This window comes from Populus euphratica, unplaced genomic scaffold, assembly GCF_000495115.2.
Source record: "Populus euphratica unplaced genomic scaffold, PopEup_1.0 scaffold24.1, whole genome shotgun sequence".
Classification (NCBI taxonomy): domain Eukaryota; kingdom Viridiplantae; phylum Streptophyta; class Magnoliopsida; order Malpighiales; family Salicaceae; genus Populus; species Populus euphratica.
In genome coordinates, this window is record NW_011499893.1 from 506,604 (window position 1) to 523,095 (window position 16,492).

The 16,492-nt window shown below is 36.3% G+C and overlaps 5 protein-coding genes across 8 annotated transcripts; 2 read left to right on the forward strand and 3 right to left on the reverse strand.

Annotated features, from left to right (window-relative positions):
- The first annotated feature begins 378 nt into the window (after positions 1-378).
- LOC105131546 (ferredoxin, root R-B1-like) lies at positions 379-2,237 on the forward strand. Of its 2 annotated transcripts, none has more exons than XM_011034571.1 (2): positions 379-556; positions 1,375-2,237. In XM_011034571.1, the coding sequence occupies exon 2, from the start codon at positions 1,445-1,447 to the stop codon at positions 1,910-1,912; it is 468 nt and encodes a 155-aa protein (XP_011032873.1). In that variant the 5' UTR covers positions 379-556; positions 1,375-1,444; the 3' UTR covers positions 1,913-2,237. The 2 variants fall into 2 exon arrangements, with proteins under 2 accessions (XP_011032873.1, XP_011032872.1); XM_011034570.1 differs by having other exon boundaries at positions 384-556; positions 1,437-2,237.
- A 713-nt stretch (positions 2,238-2,950) lies between these two features.
- On the reverse strand, positions 2,951-4,672 carry LOC105131545 (40S ribosomal protein S25). 2 transcript variants are annotated; one of them, XM_011034569.1, is made up of 4 exons: positions 4,563-4,672; positions 4,367-4,441; positions 4,103-4,237; positions 2,951-3,361 (listed from the first exon to the last, which is right to left on the reverse strand). In XM_011034569.1, the coding sequence occupies exons 1-4, from the start codon at positions 4,563-4,565 to the stop codon at positions 3,248-3,250; spliced, it is 327 nt and encodes a 108-aa protein (XP_011032871.1). In that variant the 5' UTR covers positions 4,566-4,672; the 3' UTR covers positions 2,951-3,247. The 2 variants fall into 2 exon arrangements, with proteins under 2 accessions (XP_011032871.1, XP_011032870.1); XM_011034568.1 differs by having other exon boundaries at positions 4,103-4,288; positions 4,343-4,441.
- A 1,133-nt stretch (positions 4,673-5,805) lies between these two features.
- On the forward strand, positions 5,806-7,923 carry LOC105131544 (uncharacterized). Of its 2 annotated transcripts, none has more exons than XM_011034567.1 (2): positions 5,806-6,018; positions 7,424-7,923. In XM_011034567.1, exons 1-2 carry the CDS (start codon positions 5,811-5,813, stop codon positions 7,753-7,755), a joined length of 540 nt encoding a protein of 179 aa, XP_011032869.1. In that variant the 5' UTR covers positions 5,806-5,810; the 3' UTR covers positions 7,756-7,923. The 2 variants fall into 2 exon arrangements, with proteins under 2 accessions (XP_011032869.1, XP_011032868.1); XM_011034566.1 differs by having other exon boundaries at positions 5,808-6,018; positions 7,403-7,923.
- A 503-nt stretch (positions 7,924-8,426) lies between these two features.
- Positions 8,427-11,425, reverse strand: LOC105131543 (Polynucleotidyl transferase, ribonuclease H-like superfamily protein). The gene is made up of 8 exons (XM_011034565.1): positions 11,225-11,425; positions 11,013-11,084; positions 10,389-10,512; positions 10,218-10,305; positions 9,815-9,952; positions 9,653-9,740; positions 9,433-9,553; positions 8,427-8,796 (listed from the first exon to the last, which is right to left on the reverse strand). Exons 1-8 carry the CDS (start codon positions 11,307-11,309, stop codon positions 8,619-8,621), a joined length of 894 nt encoding a protein of 297 aa, XP_011032867.1. The 5' UTR covers positions 11,310-11,425; the 3' UTR covers positions 8,427-8,618.
- Positions 11,426-12,812: 1,387 nt separating this feature from the next.
- LOC105131542 (uncharacterized) lies at positions 12,813-15,931 on the reverse strand. Its single transcript, XM_011034563.1, has 4 exons — positions 14,879-15,931; positions 14,331-14,485; positions 13,780-14,093; positions 12,813-13,024 (listed from the first exon to the last, which is right to left on the reverse strand). Exons 1-3 carry the CDS (start codon positions 15,438-15,440, stop codon positions 13,839-13,841), a joined length of 972 nt encoding a protein of 323 aa, XP_011032865.1. The 5' UTR covers positions 15,441-15,931; the 3' UTR covers positions 12,813-13,024; positions 13,780-13,838.
- Positions 15,932-16,492: the final 561 nt, after the last annotated feature.

The window sequence follows — 16,492 nt, forward strand, 5'->3', positions numbered from 1 at the left end:
GAAAATTTTGAAAAATGAAAAACAAAGAACAAAAGGGAAATCAAGAAAGAGCTAGAAAAAGATTAGGGTCCCAAAATAATGTAATTACCAGCCCAATTATCCCACTCACTTAATTAATCTACAATTTTATTTTAATCATCTTAAATTCCTGAAATCATGAGAGAATCCTAACCTCCTTCACTGTCTTCTCTTCTTAAATAATTTAAAGTGTTTTTTATTTATAAGAATAATATTTTTTTATTTTTTACAAATTATTTTTAATAACAATAAATTAAAATAATTTTTTAAAAAATAATCAAATAGCAATTACTGTAAAACAAACAGCACCAAGTCCAAGTCTCCTGAAAGTTACAAACGGTTCCAATAAATAAAAGCCACCTTAATTCACTGTCCAACAACTCACTCCATTGTCCAACAAATCTCCACTTACTATAAAGTTCTTTACAGCCACCACCCCGAGTCTAAGTTAGGTAGGGCACCCTCCTCAGGTAGGTCTCCTTGTAATCTCCGCCTATTAACTTCCTTCTAGCCAGGCCTCACCAATCAATCTCTCCTTGTAAGATCTCTCGCCTTTTACCCTTCTTTACGTGATTTATTGCTCTTGTTTTTGTCTTTTTCCTGTTCTTGATCTGTTATTATCAGCTTTGCTTTGTTGCTCTTTATCTTGATACATGTTGTATGGAAGTTTGCTTCCTCTTCTTTTTTTTTTTTTTTTTAGATTAACGTTGTTGTTTGATTAATTTCGTATCTCGGGAACTTTATTTTTCATGTTCTGAATCAAGAAATGTAATTATAAATCACTGTGAAAACATCATAGTAATAATTTGTTTCAAGTCAGCTGAAGTGGTTCTTAGGTTTGCGGAAGAAAAAATCCAGTGTCTTTAAAGTGAATAGAATCTTAAAATCATCAATCGTTGTGATGTTTGAGGTATGATGCATGTTTGAATTACAGGTCTATAGTTTTGTGGGTGATTGATTTTGACATGTTTAAAGCTTCAGTTGTAAAATGCTGATGAGGACAAGCTGTAATGGCAGAGCAGATTTCTGCATAAATGTAAATATACCACGCATTATATATTTTGACAGTGACTGTAACAATATACGGTAAAAACATATTTTCTGAATTGCCTGTAGTCTGTGGTCACAGCAAAAATAGAGGAAATTTTCTGATGGCCAAGAAATTATTGTCTCTAATACAAAGCACAAGTCTCCTTCTCCCTCTCTCTCCCTCTTAACTCTCTTCCGCTTGGCTTGATGGTTTGAAGAGAATTGTCCTCGTTACAAATGATGTTAAGCGGCTACAAATCATTGATCTGACCACAAATTTCCTGTTGGGACATTTTTTGATCCATGAATCAATAAATTGAACCACAGTGGATTCCCTTGCTTGACAGTGATTGATCATCCACAAAATGTCCCTAATTGCTCTGGCGCAGGTGGAAACATGTCAACCGTGAGACTTCCCACAACATGCATGATCAGAAGTGCACCACCGAGAAAAGTTCCAAGCCCAAGCAAGTCGTGTGCATTGATCAAGAGCCCAGGTGCTTTGGGTTCTGTAAGGAATGTATCTAAAGCATTTGGCTTGAAGTCTTCCTCCTTCAAAGTATCTGCAATGGCAGTTTACAAAGTGAAACTAATTGCACCAGATGGATGCGAGCACGAATTTGATGCCCCTGGTGATACTTACATCCTTGACTCAGCTGAAAATGCAGGAGTGGAGCTCCCATACTCATGCAGAGCCGGAGCCTGCTCTACTTGTGCTGGTATGATGGTTTCAGGGTCCGTGGACCAATCAGATGGTTCATTCCTTGATGAGAAACAGATGGAGAAGGGATACGTCCTTACATGTGTCTCATATCCAACTTCGGACTGTGTGATTCACACACACAAGGAGGAAGATCTGTATTGAGCAGCATACCTAGCATGCTTGTTGCGCTTGTGCTGCTATCTCAATAATGCAGGAACCTGCATTTATAGCATGCCGGTAGAGCACTTGATTATCAGACATTCGTATAACCTGGTTTATCGTTTGTGGTGTTAATTTTCGAACATCCTTCAGTCTCCAGTACCTTGAAAGCTTTCATTTCAGTGATCAACTTGTACTTCATGTGAATTGATTTTGTGTTTTCATGCGGGTAGTTATCAGGGGACATCAATTTGAGCCAGGGAACCCGCATGATGCCTGATTTGTTATTCAGGCTCGGGTCATGGGTTGCCGGGTATCATAACATGTAGTTTTAAGTTTTTAAAGTTAAAGCATTGTCTTGAAAAAATACATATAAAACGCCAACATAGATTTTAAACAAGTCACAGGTTCACTTAATAGTTTGATCAAGGTCTAACTATGTCAATTAACCCGGGATAGAAGATTAAGTTGACCTATTAAATTGAATTTTAAATCGACATGTCAGGCTCGACCCATCAGGTTGACAGGTTTAATATATGTATCAATATTTTTTTATGATACAGGTGAGGCATTAGGCAGCTCAAGCTGTCCAACAAGAAGCAAATGAACGATCTCTTTTGAATTCCATTTTTGTTTTTATGAATTCATAGATACGTCAAACAGAGTTGAATGGCATTCAATTTAGGAAAGATGGTTATGAACATGTTCTGAGATTTTGAATCAATTTCACTCACCTGAGATCATTTGTTGCTGTCAATTGGAATGCTTAAGCCTTGTTGACCTGGGAGGTGGATCAAATGCTTGGCCACTTCATATGAAAATTTCAATGAGAAAGTGATTTCCACAAAATTGCCATTCCAATTAGCATCTGTAACGGAAATTCCAGCAATCCAGTCCTTTCCTCTTTCTATTTTGTTGACAAAAGGAATCACCGCACCCAACAAAATTACGCTAGATTAAAACAGATGACAAATTTAACTCATGACATGCATATATCAAGCCAAATTTAACAGACATCAAGTTGTTAAAACATGATGAGCAGGATCCTAAACCTGCATAAATTCTTAGTTTGATTTAATGTCGCCATAAAATTGTGGAAGAGAATAAAAAGATTAACCAATTTAAGGTCAAAACTCGCAAAGAACCATCATCTGTGAAAATATTGCTGACGTACAAAAATTTAAGTATAAAATCAACTATACTGCAATACATGAAACTTCTGCCACCGAATAAATATATCAAAACTTCATTCTTGACATGAATGGTATGAAGAAATGAGACCGAAACAAAATGGTAATGGATTACTCGCAATGCCAGGAAAAATGTTACAACTGTCTCTTAGGTGTTGGTAGCCCTGGTGTAGATCTGTTGGCTGGCATGTGCAGATACCATCCTAATGGATCCTCTGGCCATTAGATCCTTGATTGCTTTGCGTGCAAGAGAGCCACTAATCTGAAATTCAGATAAAAAACAAAGCATCAAATGCTTACGCACATTGCAAAGCATTAAGCAAACAACGAATCATCATGAATTTGTCAAAAGATTAAATGCACAAGATATTGAAGCAGGAATCTAGATCATTTAACAGCTTAGGATAGCATGATGGCTCAGACGTTGCTGGTTATGACATCACATTGAATGATCAATGGGAATCCTTCTGATTCATTTCATCATCTTCCATCATGCTTAACGAAAGAAAACATAAAAGAAACTAGATACATAAAAAAACAAAAAAATCAAGAAAAGCAGGTCAACGTTTACAAATCCCAGATTGAATTTTTTGAAGACAAATTTCATGCTATATTGTTTTATTTTACCTTTCAAAGAAAAGCGTTGAAGGTAAGACTTAAGACTTCAAAGGTCACATTTCTTTAATGCATATGCAAAATGATTTGCAATTCTCTAAGAACATATCTTCACAGTTTCCTCTGTTGGTGTCCACATCTTGAAGTTAAACTAACCTAAGTAGAACACATCAAATCAAAAACCTTTTGAAACAAACACTGCCACTTATGAAATTTGCCTGCCTGTCTCTCAGCACAACTCACGCAGCATGATACCAGAGCCATATTACATGAGCAATTTCCAAGAACACCACAGAATTCATTCTAAATGTAGACTGACACCATAAAAGCATAAAGGCTGCTAAGAATGAAAACTAAAAGAAAGTAATGTAGAGCATAAAGAACACACCCTCAATCTGTCAGACAAGACAGAAGGAGTTATAAGCTTGTACTTGGGAGCTTCAGAAAGAAGCTTATCGTAGGTAGCTTGATCAAACAAAACCATGTTGTTCACCTTCTCCTTTTGCTTTCCCTTGCTCCATTTCTGCACATAAAACCCCAACAAATCATAAGAAAGAAAAAAACCCAAACACTCTTTAAGAGCAAATCATCCAATGTTTAAAAAAAATAACACTAAAAAAACCAACAAAAGGAGCCCCGTGATTTTTTTCACCTTCTTCTTCTGTTTGCCACCGCCAGACTTAGCTGGTTTTGAAGACGGTGGTGGAGCCTTCTCCTTCTTTGGTGCCTACAGAGAAAACCGCCACGAATAAATGAATGAAAACATCATAAGCCACTGTTCGGATGCCAAGAAACAGGAGGAATATCTAACAAAAATCATGAAAGGGATATGGTCTTGAGATTGTTACCATGACAGGAGATCAAAGGTTGAATCTCTAGGGTTTTGGAGGGACCGATCGAGAGAAACCAGGCTAAGCGAAAAGAAAATTCCGAGCTTGCAGGGAATATTTATAAGTGTGCGTTTTGGTGCTTGCTAGGGTTTTTCTAATTTGCGGTGTGTTCGGTTGCTGGGTTTGGTGCATCCTTGTTTCAGGTTGGACCTGTAAAGCGCAGTTGTAGTGGGCTTCATTCGGGTTCAGCTTAAGGGACTTTTGGGCTGGCGCCCGAATGCCTCGCTGTGGAGTTTCTTTGGGTAATTAAGAGAAAAATGCCGTGTTAAATTTGATCAGTAATAAAAATTAGTTTTGGGGAGGGAACTATAATATGAAATTAACATGAAGGTTAAAACTATAAAAAAAAAAGTCTTAGAAAGATACATGTACGTTTGAATCAAGTAGACCATACTGATTCATGCATGTTTTTAGCATTTTTTATTGTATTTTATTGATTTCTAGCATTATATAATGATTTAATATGAATCTTAAATGTCTTCATATAAAATCGTTTCTGGTAAAATAATATATTTTATGTTTATTGCTAAATGATTTTCCTAAAGCTTGCTCATGCCGGCCTAGAGGATGTCAACGGTATTTGAAGGGAACTTCCAAAATTTTGACACCCCCTTTGTTGTTTTTCTGTGATGTCCTCCTCTTAAATTGCCGGTCTAAGTATTGCGGTTTATTGTTTTTTTTTTTTAAGTATTTTTTATTTAAATATATATTAAAATATTTTTTCTATTTTAGTATGTCAAAAATTATAAAAAAATCTTAAAAATTATCATTTTAATATTTTTTTAAAATCAAACACCGTCTCAAAATGGACTCAATTATAGTTTCAACAGCGATACAAAAGTCAGTATCCACTCGTTCACTGAATTGTGTAATCTTAAGCAATGCCATTCTTTGAACAAACATTATAATATGTAAATCGATAAAAAGCAAAAGAAAGAATCAACTTGATCGCCCCCACGATTTAGTGGCCCATAAAGAAGACAACCCATAAAGAGAGATTCGAGAATCGGACATTTGGCCCATAGTAATCGACGACAAGGTCACGATCACTTTGGTGATTAAAGATAAAGCAAGATTCAAGACAATCATCTTAGCTACTTTATTTAAGGGAATATAATTACTGCTTAATTACACCTTGTAACTACTACAAGACTCTACTAGCTAGCACACTGATATATATATATATATATATATATAAAAGAAGGTATGTATGCGATACGTCTATCTTCAAACAGAGGCTGCGGTGACAGATATATAACCTGGAAGGTTATAGACAAGCTCTTGAAGTTCCTTTCGTGCATTAAGAACATGGGAGATGGTAACAAGATGGGATATTTGTTCCTCGTGCTCGCAAGCTTATGCTTGTTTGCATCTTCAACTGATCCACTTCGTGATCACAAGCCTCTCCTCTCAGGTATTCTTCTGTTGCCTCTCTGCAGAGTGTGTGCGCGTGTGGAACCCTTTTAATTATACATAGCAGAGTGTGTGTGCGTGTGGAACCCTTTTAATTATTCATAGACTTCGAGAAAAGAAGAACCTTTCGAGGCACAATATCTCATTCAAGTATTAGTGTCAATGAATTCTGATATATACAAGCCAAAAAAACACCATATAATCCATGGAGTAGGATGCTAGCTCGAGCAGCTGGGAGCAAGGAGATGAGCTGCAAGTATTTAAAAAATCTAACGTATTTAAATATTTCATCGGATTTGCAAGTATGTTGTATGTTGAATTCTGTATTCAATTCTTAACGTAGACTATATTTTTTCAAACTTGTATAACTAAACATAAAAACAATTATTTTTCTCATAACTAATGATTTTTCAATGAACAAACGAGGTCTAAGAGAAAGTTGATAACTCTAAATTTCTGTAATTGTTTTTAAAAAGGTTAATAAGTCTTGTTTTTTCATGATATAATTGAACACCGGAAACTAATCACTTTTTTTTTAGAAAATATTTCTTACGAATTGAATCTTTTTAAAGGAATGCGCAAACATTCAAGCTAGGAATTTTAAGGAAGGGATATGATAGTTGTTGTGGTTAGTCAAATATGCAGGAAAAAAATAAGAGAGGAGAACCAGATACTGTTTTTTTAGCTTTCTTCTTGAGAATTTCAGGGCACTAAAGCTTCAAGCAGCAAATGGTGAGAACTTTCTTGATAGAGTTCTTCTATTCGAAGATTTTCGATGAGACAAATCTTGCTTTCACCTGTGTAAACGATGATAGTCTGCGTGATAAGACCAGGATTAGTAAAAGATTAATAAGAAGCTTATAATTTCTTATGCTAGAGACCTATAAGGTAATTCCCTAATACGAAGCAGAGTTCTTTTTGGGTCAGCAGAGACACTTTGAATCTTGCATGGCAACAAATTATTCCCTGTCCTCCACAGATAAAAGGTTTTTCTACTGTCATGCAAAAAAGATCCTCCTCCAAATTTCTTTTAAAGGAAAGGGTGTCTACAATGAACTTTGACCGAATGATCAAATGAATTTTAAGGTTTCGTTTATCATTTCTTTTAAGGAAAGGGTGCCATCTGGAGATTAAAAAAAGAAAAAGAAAAGGAAAAATGAAATTAGTTTTGAGAGTACATGACCTCTCACCTTTCATATTTTGAAAGGACAGATTCGCTTCAAAACTATCTTGTTTTGTCTGTTCCTTTAACCAGAAACCCGAAACACTGAACAAACGTAGCATAATAGTTTTACTATCGTTGACAGGACTAAGAAGTTCAAGCTTCGTATTTCGTAGTTTTAATCACTAATCGGTCCATCTATTGTTTGTTTGCACCGAGAAAGACTCAACAACATCAAAAACAGGTCTTCTGCAGGAGAACAGTTTGGGAGCGACCGGCACACATCAACATGACACCAGTAGCATTGGTGATGATTCTAGTGAAAGAAGTGGTATAGTACACGGCAGCGAATTTGCCCATGGCTCAGTTTATGGAGGTACACATGGTGGTGCAACTGGGGCAGCTGACACTTCGAATGGCGGTGGTGATGAACATGGAAGTGGAGCGGTTGTCGTAACTGGTGCTGTAATGAATCACCACCCAAAGAAACACCACAATGCTGGCAGCCACCATGCGAACGGCATAGGGCTTCCAACATTGATTACGACTGCCTTGATCGCTCTCATTGTACATTAAGCTAAAATAAGGAGGTTGTTGATGCTTTGTACTTGCTTGTCACTCGGTTTTGGGTTGTGTTTGCAGCATGCATTCCTGTAATATAAACGTCGGTTGTGCAGCTTGTAATGTATATCATGGCAAGCAAATGTATGTGCAACGGGCTCGTGTAGCAATCATTTATTTTTATCAGGTACGCAGGCCTGCACGATTAAAATTATTCAGCCAGAACACAAGTCCTAAATTGAAGCTAGAAAACTTTCTACCTTATGAAACAGAAATAGAAGACACGTATCGCCAGGAGTTTCAGCATCCTATTTTACAGGTCATGGTTCGGTTACACTCAGGTTCCTCATGATAGTGCTTTCAAAGACATTATTAGGCTACTTTCTTCTTGCCTGGAGACAATCGTACGAAGAAGTGTTCGTACATGGCCAATCATTAATATCTGAGGAATCAACTCCAATATTTGGCATCTAAACTACCATGTATTAAAAGCAAAGCTTGTGCAATCACACCCATGTGAGTGCGTGCAGAAGGGCTACAAAATCCAGTGCATTCAAATTCTAGCACCCTCGGAGTCTGATTGGAAATAGCCCTGCTTGTCGCCCAAGCCTCGACACCCACAGCCTTAGCTAGTCATTGGTAGTTGAATGGGAAGACCTCGCCATGACTGTTAAGAAAACAGTTGATATCCACAACTAAAATGGGCCCTTTTCTAAATGTTCTCACAATATTTCTCGGTTAAAATTCATTCTTTACCCTTCAGTCTACATTCTAGAATCTGTAACAGATGCTTACTGGCATAATTGCTCGATTCATTGGTACAAAGGTAAGCAGTAGTTAATATTGGTATGAGATAAAACAATAATCGAACTTCACTGCTAGAAATTCACAAGTTGCTCGAGTTTACGAGCCTGGAAAAACTTGCAGCGGCTTTTACCACTTGATTCAATTTCTTCAATTTTCCTCTTGGATGTAGCGACACCAAAACTGCTTAATTTTAGTTGCCTCTTACCACTGCTACTACTAGAACCATCTTCCTGCGTTTTATCAGATTCCCTGTTTAAAAATAACAGGACAAATGAAGTCAAGTGAAGGATGACATATTCAATAGTTCTATCTTTCTTTTTTCCTTTTGCAAAGTGAACAGCAAAGGAAACAGGAAAATGGGGTATTGGTAAATCCCAGAAAATGCTGGCTGCAAATGGCATGCATAAAAAAACAAGAACCAATCCTGTTATCTACAAACTGGACCATATTCATGTGCAAATAACATGGAGTGCACCCCTCAAAGCCAACTGATTAAAGCTTTGTGCCTATTTTGGCATCACATACAAGGAAAAGGGAAGCAAATTCATTCAAAGTGGGTCCATCAAACGTTTTATACTACCAGGTTACACACCCGACTAAAGACCTCAAATCCTCTGAAGTCCAAGCATGAACAATGCCCCAAATAATCATAGGAAGTCATTCAAATTGACCTCACCCCCATAGCATTCCCTATATGGAGTTATGACTGGATAAAGTAGTGATATTTGCCACACTTAAATTCCTGTTTAATTTGGTATCATGGCCACCAGATGAATGCCTATCTCATTAAGAAAAGCAGAGACACGTCAAATCATGCAGCACAATGATGCAGCTGCAGAAGAAAGATAATGCTAAGGGAAAGAAAAGTAAGAACTGATAACTGACCACACGACTTCAACCATGTTCTTGGAATAGGATGTGCATGTACCCCAACTGAAGCGGACCAATGTTGGGAATCCAAATACCGGGTGTTGATGTTTTTCCAACCAAGCTTTGGTTTCAGGATCTGCACCCAACAATAAAACCGGATTCAATTGACAAACAGCTAAAATGTACAGAGTGAAGATCATATTACACATCAAAGAGATGATTAAGCACTGCCAACCTCCAGGATATCCAGATCCAAAATTCCTAGTCATGTTTTCAGCTGTTTCATCAAGTACCCAGTCTCGCAAGGCCCGGTCTCTTGTAACCTACTCAATTGAACGAAAAATAAACATGCTGGCAAGAACAATTTAGAGAAATCAAATGAATGGAAAATTGCTACCTTTGCAACAATACTTGCTCCACTCACGACTGGATAAAGACTATCAGCCTTCTTTGCAACAACAAACTTGATAGAAGGAAATCTTTCAGACAGTTTTATTCTATATTTCTCAGGATCTCCCACTGTATCCACATACACCTGAAACCCAATCATGTCAACGTGTAAGCCATTTTAACTTCTATTGTTGCATTATTTAATGATAGCTACGCAAAAGCAAGTTAACAAGCACTTAAACTATAGAAGTTGTTGCAGGTTGACACATCATCACATGTTTAATCCAATATAATGCACCTGGATTGTAAGGAAAGGAGGAAATGGTCCATATAATTGACCCGAACTTATGGCTAGATAAGCATGCGTTTAGGGGAAAACCCACATCCTCTAAGGGAGAAAAAAGTCTTACCTCAGTTAAAAGAACTCCCATGTTTAGCACCCTAGTCACAAGGCCACTAGCAGAATCGTGCGAGATCTCATTTAGGTTTATCTTAAACCTAAAGAGAAAATATAAGAAAACATTTAACTAACATAAATGTTAAAGAATGCCAGAAGAAATCTAATTCCATTAGCTACTTACTTCTTAAGCATTTTAGCCGAGAGCTCCCTCGGATCAATAACATCAACAGCCCATCCAATCAATTCATTAGCCTTTAATTTTTCAAATAACTCCTCCCTTTTCTCTTCTTTTAAAGTCTTTGAATCTACAAGCAACAATAAAAAAGGTGGAATCATCAAATTTAAATAAAACCATCCAATATTTGAGCCCATATATTGAAAGGGCAAATAGCTTATAATTGTCATTGCTGACAAAAATCTAAACTTTCAAAAAGAAAGATAAAATGCAATCCTTCTTTTAACTCCAATTCCACCTTCTAAAAATATATTACATACCATCATTCAAGCCCTAATTCAAATCTAGATAAAAACTTTCCCGTGACTCAAGCTCTAGTCCACATAAATGAAGGGTACATGCGCTAATGATGCCATTTGCTGAAAAAGATCCAAACTTTCAAATATAGAGATGGAGTAAATCATATTCTTTAGCACCACATTCCACATTCCACATTCTAGTAATTCTCATATAACATCATTCCAGCTCCAGTGCAGATGGAAATTAAAACAAATGGACACAAAAAAGGGCCAGGCATTTCCAAGAAACCAAACAAAACCCAGATCAAAATTAAGTTTTAAAAATCAAAACCTGCAAAGTTGAGGGTAGAGAGAGTTTTCTCGTAAGAGCGAGCACAGTACAAACATCCGTACACCATTGGTCCTGAAACAAGACAAACAATTAACCCCGCAAAAAAGACTTCAAGACAATAAAATGAAAATAAGAAAAGAAAACCCAGAAAGGAATTGTTAGAAGAGTAAAGAAATGTGAAGCAAAACAAGTATGAATAAGCAGTAACGTACCAAGAACTGGACCGCGACCAGCTTCATCTATGCCCATAATGCAAGGCTTTGATGCCCAATCGGGGAGTATTGACTCAGATTCCATTGTTCACAAAGCCTTTTGCAAGGAAATCCCTAGCCCTTCTCTGTTCGAGACTGTATATGGGCAACGGCGTTTGTATCCCGCCAGAAATGAGAGAGAGAGAGAGAGTGTTTAAGATGATTTTTTTTTTTTATTAATATAGATACTCAGATTAATTTACGTGTATCATAATTAATCTTATAAATTTTAAGTTAATTTTACACACATTATAATTAATTCTATAAATCTTAAAATTAATAAGTATATAAACTTCCAGTAACCATTATATAAATAACTAAGAATTTAAATATGAAACTAAAAGAGAAATTTAAGATAATTTTTGACAAGATGTGAAATAGACAGTGTTTCACGCTTCGGCCTATAAATTGGGCCCAAGAAATGAAAGAGATAGCTATGCTAATAGAATTTTTTCTGAAAAAAAATAAAGGATAATTACATAATGTGTATGTTTCTATGATTAAAAAAAGTAATTTTGAAAGTTTTTGAATTTTTGCTGTGTTATTTGTTAATATTAAAAATAAATTTTAAAAAATAAAAAAATATTATTTTAATAAATTCCAAAGTAAAAATTATTTAAAAAAATAAACACCACTATAATTTTAAACACAAACAAATTAATTCAGTTTGAATTAAGAAATTTGATTAAACTAATTCTCTTTTTTTTTGTCTTATTTTTAATCACACCAGAGTGGATAAGTATAATTTAATTTATAAAACTTTCAGTTTTGCTATTTTTAAAAACTTTGGTTTAATTGGTTTTTGGTTTATATGATTTTTTTTTGTTTGGTTCCGTGTAATTTGGTTTTATCAAAACTAAATAAACCTTTTTTTTTAATTTTCTAAACAAAAATACTTTAAAAAATACTGAAAATTGTTCGTTTTGAATATAATTCAATTAATTCAGCTCATCCCTGCCCAATTACATCTTAACTCGGAACAAAATCATGATTTTTTGTGGGTTTTTTTTTTTTGATAATGCTTATTGCAATGTGATGAATGTAATTTTGTTAAAGAATTAACACGAGAGAGAAAAATTGAAGATGGATAGAAATGAGAAGACATACCATGTTTTAAAATCATATAAAAAGCAATGGTTTAATCATACATCGATAATAGAAGAAACTGTTGGAGCTTGTTTGATAGTATATTGTAAATATTTTTTAATAAATAATATTTTTTATATTATTTTTTAACATTAAAACATTAAAACTCTGTTTAGAAAAGCAGTTGAAACAATGTTTTTTTAAATTTTGATTTTTTTTGTTAACTCTTTTATGTTTCCATATTGTTTCAATGTATTAATTCCAAAAATAATTTTTTAAAAATAAAAAAAATATTATTTTAATATATTTAAAAAAAAACACTTTAAATAATAATTACATAATTACAGTGACAATCTCAAACATATTATTAAACACATACACTTTAAATCACAATCACAGTAACAATCTCAAACATATTATTAAGCACATAGAACCATGCAGAAAGGATAATGTACACAAGGTTAATCATTAAAAAGGGAAATATCTCATATATATCTCTTATCTTTGTGTAGATTTTCTCCATCCAATCTAAAAACTTCCTATTACTTGCCAATCATTCCCTGGCAAAAGCTCCTGCCTGTACAAATAACAGTTTCAAAATGGCACACCAGAGCAGAGGCAAGTATCAGAAAACAAATACCAGTAGCTCCAGCTCGACACAAGAATACACAAAACCATAGTTACAAAACCTGACAGGTAGTTTATCGAGTAAAATGATTGGATCACAGGTCTGGTGGGTTGACCCAGGTCAACCCGAGTCAAGCACCTACATCAAGCATTCCTTTACTCCCTCGGACAGTACTTTGATTGAATTCACATTCATATTCATTCAGGGTATAGGTCTTGAAATGTAGTTACAAATCTTGTGGTAGGAGACGGAATAATTCATTTAACATGAAACTCAAATACGAATCACCACTTCCATGAGTTCTTTCTTTCTCTAAAGCTGCTAAACTAGGACTGCCACACCTACATTTGCCTTGTGTATGATTCTTAAATAGGCCTGGTCTAAATCACCATTCACGGAAATCCGCATGCGCCTATCTTAAAGACTAAGAAAACAGAACATATACTCAATCACTTATGCTTCTGGTTTTTACTAAGCATGTACAAATAGCTTGGACATAAATATCAACATGGGAGAGATAGAGCACCTGGAGAAGTAGCACAGCTGGACACCGATTTCTCCAATTTAGCTACTAGATCTCTTGGCTGTTCAAAGAGGAAGTAGCTAATAGATCTTCTGGTTGTTAAAGAAAGAAATCAGGTCACGAACTTTAACTTTCCTTTTGATGTTAGGTGCAGTGTTAAATAAAATTATATATAAGCCGGGTCTCACCCGGGTTACGGGTCGACCCATCAGGTCAACCGGGTTTGACCGGTTTTTTCTCCCACCGGCCGGTTTTTTATCCATGAACCATGCACAAAACATTTTGTATACATCTATGAACAGTACGAAAAAGCAGCAATCCATTCTCATGTCTACATCCTACTGGATAATCCTATGAAGCATGGGGGCCACGAGTTTTTCGTCTTTGCAACTTAAAATCAAATCCAAGTACTGCATTGCTTCTCGAGGGAGAAGGCCGTGGATAAAAGAGCTGAACAAATGCGAATGAGTCCCTTGCATCACATCAAAACACTGCTCCATTACCCTCAATTGCTGCTCTTTGCTCAGCTCCATGGCCTCCATCAATGGTAATACGTCTCTCTCCTCCTCCTGGAAGTGCGCTTTACCATGCTCCTGTTAGCACATTAGAACAATCCAAATTATTCAGTATCTTTAAAGACCTCAAGGCACCTTTCTTGATAAAGGTACACGGGAAGAATTCATAGGCAGATACTTGTAAAAGCCAAACTAGCCCCACAGCACTATTACATCAAGGAATGGCAGTAAACTTGGCTTGCACCACACTACATGGGCATGGCCTGTCTTTCTCAGACTGTTAAAGCAAAACATTAAAAAGGGATGGGGTTATACCAGCAATGATCTGAGCCGGGAGGAAAGGTTCCGAAGAGCCTCTCGGTAGTCATGGCTTCCAGTGTCAAGAACTACAATTGATTTTATATCTTCTTTGATTCCATTCATGATGGGCAGGTCCCTTCCATGCTCCTCATTTGCAGCTTTACACAGCCCTGGATCATCACATTTAATTTTCAGATCTTAAACATCCTTAGCAAGTGCATTGCCCCCACAAAAAAATCTCAGCAAGCAATAAGAAAGAACACTACTCTTCACCTTACCAGCAAGTAATCTTCGTTAGCTTAACAACACAACCCAATCTTTAGCAAGCACAATCAAAATTAACCGAGCAACAAATTAACTACACATTTTATTTTTAGGAGAAACAAATACTTCCAAAACAAGGCGATTAAAATATTTTTTCGCGGGCAGGTTGACTTGGTAAATCCGTGACCTCTAGCCCGATCGTCAAATATTTTTTCGTGGGTGATTAAAATACTGCAACCCAGACCTTTTTTCAGGTCAGATCTTGTACCGGTCGAACAAGGATGTCCCCAAGTCCTTACCTCTCTCAGCCGTTTCCAAAAGCGGAAAAACCACACGCTCCTCCATTTGCGCGTGCTCAACCATGACCTCCAACAGCTGTGTATAACTCTTTTGAAACTTCTTCACCTCCATCCTCTCACTCCCCATTGCCGGATCACCATTCCTCCTCCCACCACGTGTCACCAAATCTTCACTCCACCTCACCATCCTCTCCAAATGCCGCACCACACTCCTATGTTGCAACACCGCCATTTTCACCACCAGCGCCGCCGTCTCACCTCCCTCCTCCTCCATCGGCACAGCCAACGGCGGCTGCGGCAACTTCACGTCTATGAACCGGACCAGCATCTCTCGGGTTCCCGAAATCGCTTCAGACCCGATTTGAACCACTGGTTGCGGGTCATTAGTGGGTGTAAACTGAAGCGCTCTGGTCTTGTAAAGAAGAGCAAAATGAATGTAGAGAGTGGAAGAGCTGGCGGGGTCACCGTATAAGTGGACGGCAGTAGTTGATTTGATGAGATCATATGGAGCTATCTCAGCCATTGCTTGTTTTGAGTTTGTAAAACAGTTGCAGTTACCCATCTTCCGTTCTCTTGATATTTTGGAAAGAAGACACAAATGGGTGTTGGATTATGGTTTCTTCTTGCGGGTTAGAAGTAATAAAAGAATGAGGAGTGAAGAGCAAGAAAAGGATTGGTAAAGAGGGAAGGCGATGGGTTAGTTAGAAAAAGGGAAAAGAGCTGTTGAATAAAGTATTAAAGGATGGAGACAAGAACAAACTGCAAGAGAGAAGAGATTTTGATGAAAGAAAGCCTATCTTCCTGTATAGAAACTTAAAAAAAAAAAAAAAATGAGGGGTGGGGGGGAGTGGGAGAGGCTTGATCTTGAAGAAGAAGATGGGAAGAAGACATCTCAGCAAGTCATGTCCATCCCATGACATAATGTTGTTAATTAATTTTCATTTTTTTCCTTCAAAATCTTTGTTGAATTTGTGAATCGTTTGCTTCTGGGTGGGGATCGGCGAGGAATGCACGGGGAAGAATTAATGTCGTGGCTGTTAAATTCGAGTTCAAACTCCAAAGCTGATATCAAAAAATAAAAAATAAAAAATCTTGAATATATCAAACTAATACGAGGGTTATTCTGTCTTTAAGACTATTCGAAAAAAGAATCCGTACTGCAAGTGGAAAAAAAAGAAGAAAAACTTAAGAAGATAATTATAATTTTGATAAGAAAACAAGACCTCGTCGACGATAGAATGAGATGACTCGGGAGTTATACATCTATTCCAATGCTTTACTTGTCACATAAAATTACACAATGTCGGTCCAAAATTGACTTAGCATACATATTTATTCAAACTTTAATCAATTGGAAGCATGCATGCATAGAAGACTAAGCAAATGTGAGCAAGATGATCAGTTGTTTTCATAGCATAATCCAAGCCTCCATACGTTTCTGCCCAAATCACCGGCCGTGGTGCCGTGTTTGTTTTTGTGGTGGCTTTATTATTTTATTTAAATTAAATTTTTTATTTTTTATATCTTAATATATTGATATTAAAATCAAATTTTAAAAAATAATAATAAAATATTATTTTGATGCATTATAAAATAAAAAATAATTATTATTAC

Bases quoted from the DNA above. Each gene is read 5' to 3' on its own strand.
- LOC105131544 (XM_011034566.1), top strand. From the start codon at position 5,811: ATGTATGCGATACGTCTATCTTCAAACAGAGGCTGCGGTGACAGATAT. The intron at 6,019-7,402 runs GTATTCTTCTGT...GCACCGAGAAAG, and splicing joins TCACAAGCCTCTCCTCTCAG to ACTCAACAACATCAAAAACA.
- LOC105131546 (XM_011034571.1), top strand. From the start codon at position 1,445: ATGTCAACCGTGAGACTTCCCACAACATGCATGATCAGAAGTGCACCA.
- LOC105131545 (XM_011034568.1), bottom strand. The intron at 4,289-4,342 runs TTGTTGGTTTTT...TTTGCTCTTAAA, and splicing joins AAAAAATCACGGGGCTCCTT to GAGTGTTTGGGTTTTTTTCT. The intron at 3,362-4,102 runs GTGTGTTCTTTA...TCTGAATTTCAG, and splicing joins TCTTGTCTGACAGATTGAGG to ATTAGTGGCTCTCTTGCACG.
- LOC105131543 (XM_011034565.1), bottom strand. From the start codon at position 11,309: ATGGAATCTGAGTCAATACTCCCCGATTGGGCATCAAAGCCTTGCATT. The intron at 9,741-9,814 runs GTAGCAATTTTC...TCAATTGAGTAG, and splicing joins GAGCAAGTATTGTTGCAAAG to GTTACAAGAGACCGGGCCTT. The intron at 8,797-9,432 runs GTCAGTTATCAG...ATTTTTAAACAG, and splicing joins AACATGGTTGAAGTCGTGTG to GGAATCTGATAAAACGCAGG.
- LOC105131542 (XM_011034563.1), bottom strand. From the start codon at position 15,440: ATGGGTAACTGCAACTGTTTTACAAACTCAAAACAAGCAATGGCTGAG. The intron at 14,486-14,878 runs GTAAGGACTTGG...GTGATGATCCAG, and splicing joins TTTGGAAACGGCTGAGAGAG to GGCTGTGTAAAGCTGCAAAT. The intron at 14,094-14,330 runs GTATAACCCCAT...ATGTGCTAACAG, and splicing joins CCCGGCTCAGATCATTGCTG to GAGCATGGTAAAGCGCACTT.